The sequence below is a fragment of the Suncus etruscus genome, chromosome 14 (genome assembly GCF_024139225.1).
Source record: "Suncus etruscus isolate mSunEtr1 chromosome 14, mSunEtr1.pri.cur, whole genome shotgun sequence".
NCBI classification, from domain to species: domain Eukaryota; kingdom Metazoa; phylum Chordata; class Mammalia; order Eulipotyphla; family Soricidae; genus Suncus; species Suncus etruscus.
Window position 1 is genome coordinate 42258637 of NC_064861.1, and position 3108 is coordinate 42261744.

General features: G+C 38.6%; 1 protein-coding gene across 1 annotated transcript; it reads right to left on the reverse strand.

Moving 5' to 3' along the window:
• Positions 1–2037: 2037 nt before the first annotated feature.
• Positions 2038–2273, reverse strand: LOC126027125 (60S ribosomal protein L39-like). Its single transcript, XM_049786105.1, has one exon. The coding sequence runs from the start codon at positions 2232–2234 to the stop codon at positions 2079–2081; it is 156 nt and encodes a 51-aa protein (XP_049642062.1). The 5' UTR covers positions 2235–2273; the 3' UTR covers positions 2038–2078.
• Positions 2274–3108: the final 835 nt, after the last annotated feature.

Below are 3108 nucleotides of genomic sequence, written 5' to 3' on the forward strand. Positions count from 1 at the left end.
CTGCTTGAGGCTGCAGAGGAAGACCCCAGCAAACTTAATTCCTGCAAGGTAGGCTGTCCCCGCCCACAAGGATGGTGCCAGACTCCTGCCGTGAACTTATAAAAATCCTCTAAATTTTTCCATACTTGGCTTCCTAATATCCTCCTTGAGGCTGCAGAGGAAGACCCCAGCAAACTTAATTCCAGCAAGGTAGGCTGTCCCTGCCCACAAGGGTGGTACCGGAGGAGTGACCGTTCTACTTCACTTCACAGCTGTGCTCATCTTCTAGCTAATGAACTCCACCATTATACGTAGAAAAAAACACACTAGAATGTTGGCATAGAAAGATGGCAGCTTTCATGACCCAAAAAGAGCCAATCACCTCGTTAGCCTCTCAGATAAAGGTTTTAGAGAAAAAATGGATGATGTTCATAGAACTCAAAGAAAGCATAGATTGAGTTGAATGAAACAGAAATAAGAATCAAGAGGATATAAAGATAGAAATCAGAAAACTTTAAACTGAAATAACAGTCTGCAAACTCAGTAGACAAAATGAAAACCTCAATGGAAAGTATATCCAACAGGGTAACAGCAGCTGAAGACAGAATCAATGAGCTGGAAGAGATAAGATGCATAACAACTACATATAACAGAAGAGATTGTAAAATAGCCTTAAAGCAAATGAACAAACAATGAAAAAATACTCAAAGAATGTGAACTGGTGAAAATAAAAGTCTTCAATAAACTCAACAGAAACAACATCAGAATCATTGGAGTCCCAGAGACACAGGAAGACAATCCCCAGGAAGAATCAATATGCAAGGACATCATTGCAGAAAAATTTCCAGAGCTAAATATTGCATACAATGAAATTCTGTATGCCTGAAGAGAACCACCTAGAAGAGATCCAAAGAAAAGTACCCAAGTCATATCCTAGTCACAATGATGAATCCAATAGATAGGGATAGAATACTGATAGCAGCAAGATCAAAAAGGGAAATTACATTTAAAAGAGCATCCTTAAAATTTACAGCAGACCTGTCACAAGAAACCTCAAGGTGAGAAGCAGTGATAGGATATTGTGACAAAACTCAATGAAATGGATGCTTTTCTTAGGATATTGCATTTAGCCAGACTCACTTTTATGTTTGAAGGAAAGATACTTAGCTTCACAGAAAAACAACAACTCAGAAACTTTGCAGACCCAAAACCAGCCTTACAAGAAAAACTGAAAGGTCTACTTTAAGACAAGAAACACCAACAGACACACCAAACTTCTACACAAAGATGACATTAAATCCCATGACAATTATCTCTCTCAAAGTCAATGGACTTAATGCACCAGTTATAAGACACAGACTGGCAAAATGGATCAAAACGCTAAATCCAACATTCTGCTGCCTACAAGAAACACATCTGTATAGTCAGAACAAAAACACTCAAAATCAAAGGTTGGAGGAAAATCATCCAAGTAAACAACTCCTTAAAATATCTGAAGTGGCCATATTGGTAACTGATGACAAAAACTTCAGAGTCAGAAAAGCTATAAGGGACAAAGATGGACATTTTATACTAATCAAGGGATATGTACAACAGGAAGAAATCACACTCCTAAACATATACACACCCAATGAGGGACCAGCAAAATAGTTCATACTATTATTGACAAATATGAAAGAAGACATCAATGACAACACAATAATAGTGGGAGACCTCACCAATGCCTTGTCACCCCTTTATAGGTCAACCAGGCTGAAACCCAACAAGAATATACTAGCTCTGAAAAGATGAAAGAAAATGGAAGTGGACTAGTAAATATATATGGCACTCCATTCCCAGGAAATGCGATACACATTCTTTTCTTTTCTTTTTTTTTTTTTTTTGTTCTTGAAGATAATTTATTATTATTTTGTCAGCAAGCCAAGTACAGGCTCCAGTTTAATTGAGTCAAGCAAGTATAGCTTCTAGAAGAGGGAACAATGATTGAACCAAGACATTCCCATCACTTTTCTGCACCGTGTGTCCGTTTCTGCACCGTGTGTGCAATATGCTAACACCCTGTAGGCTCATATGTGCACATGCGTGTCTCGTGGAATTCCTTACAGACCCAGCTTCGTTCTTCTCCAGTGCCGCCTCTTGGAATTGTACCTGATCTTATTACCAGTTTTCATCCGAATCCATTGAGGAATGGGCCGGTTCTGCTTTTGTTTCTTGGCTAGGAACCGCTTGATCCTAAACGTCTTGTGGGAAAACATGGCGAACACCGGCCACGTTCGCACAGCGGTGATGGCGGAGAAAAGAAGAGAAAAGGTACACATTCTTTTCTAATGCACATGGGTCATTTTCCAGGATAGACAACATGCTGACCATAAAACATAAATCCATAAAGTCAGGAGGACAGAAATCCTAAAGACAACCTTCTCAGATCACAGTGCACTCAAATTAGAAGTGAACTACAAAGGATCACCGAAAAAAAACTTCAACATCTGGAAATTAAACAGCTCACTACTGAACAATCAGTGGATCAGGGATGAAATCAAAGAGAAAATCAAAACATTCCTGAAAATAAATAACAAAAAAGACACAAATTATCAGAATTTATAGAACACAGCAAAAGCAGCACTAAGAGGAAAGTTTACTGCTTTGCAAGCACATATCAGAAAGAAAAAAGGGACCTACATAAAAACCTTAATGACACAGCTTATATAAATAGAAAATGATCAATAAAAGGAACCAAAAATAGGTAGGCAGAAGGAAATATCAAAGCTTTGAGCAGAAATCAATAAAGTGGGAATCAATAAAACAATCCGAAAGATCAGTGAAGGCAAAAGTTGGTTCTTTGAAAAAATAAACAAGATAGGGGCCAGAGAGATAGCATGGAGGTAAGGCTTTTGCCTTACATGCAGAAAGATGGTGGTTCAAATCCCGACATCCCCAAGCCTGCCAGGAGTGATTTCTGAGCATAGAGCCAGGAGTAATCCCTGAGCACTGCTGGATGTTACCCCCACCCCACCCCCCAAAAAAAGATTGATAAACAACTAGCAAAACTCACAAAGAAACAAAGTGAGAGAAACTTAATAAACCAGATTAGAAATAAAAAGAGGAAGATGACTACAGATACTGAAGAGA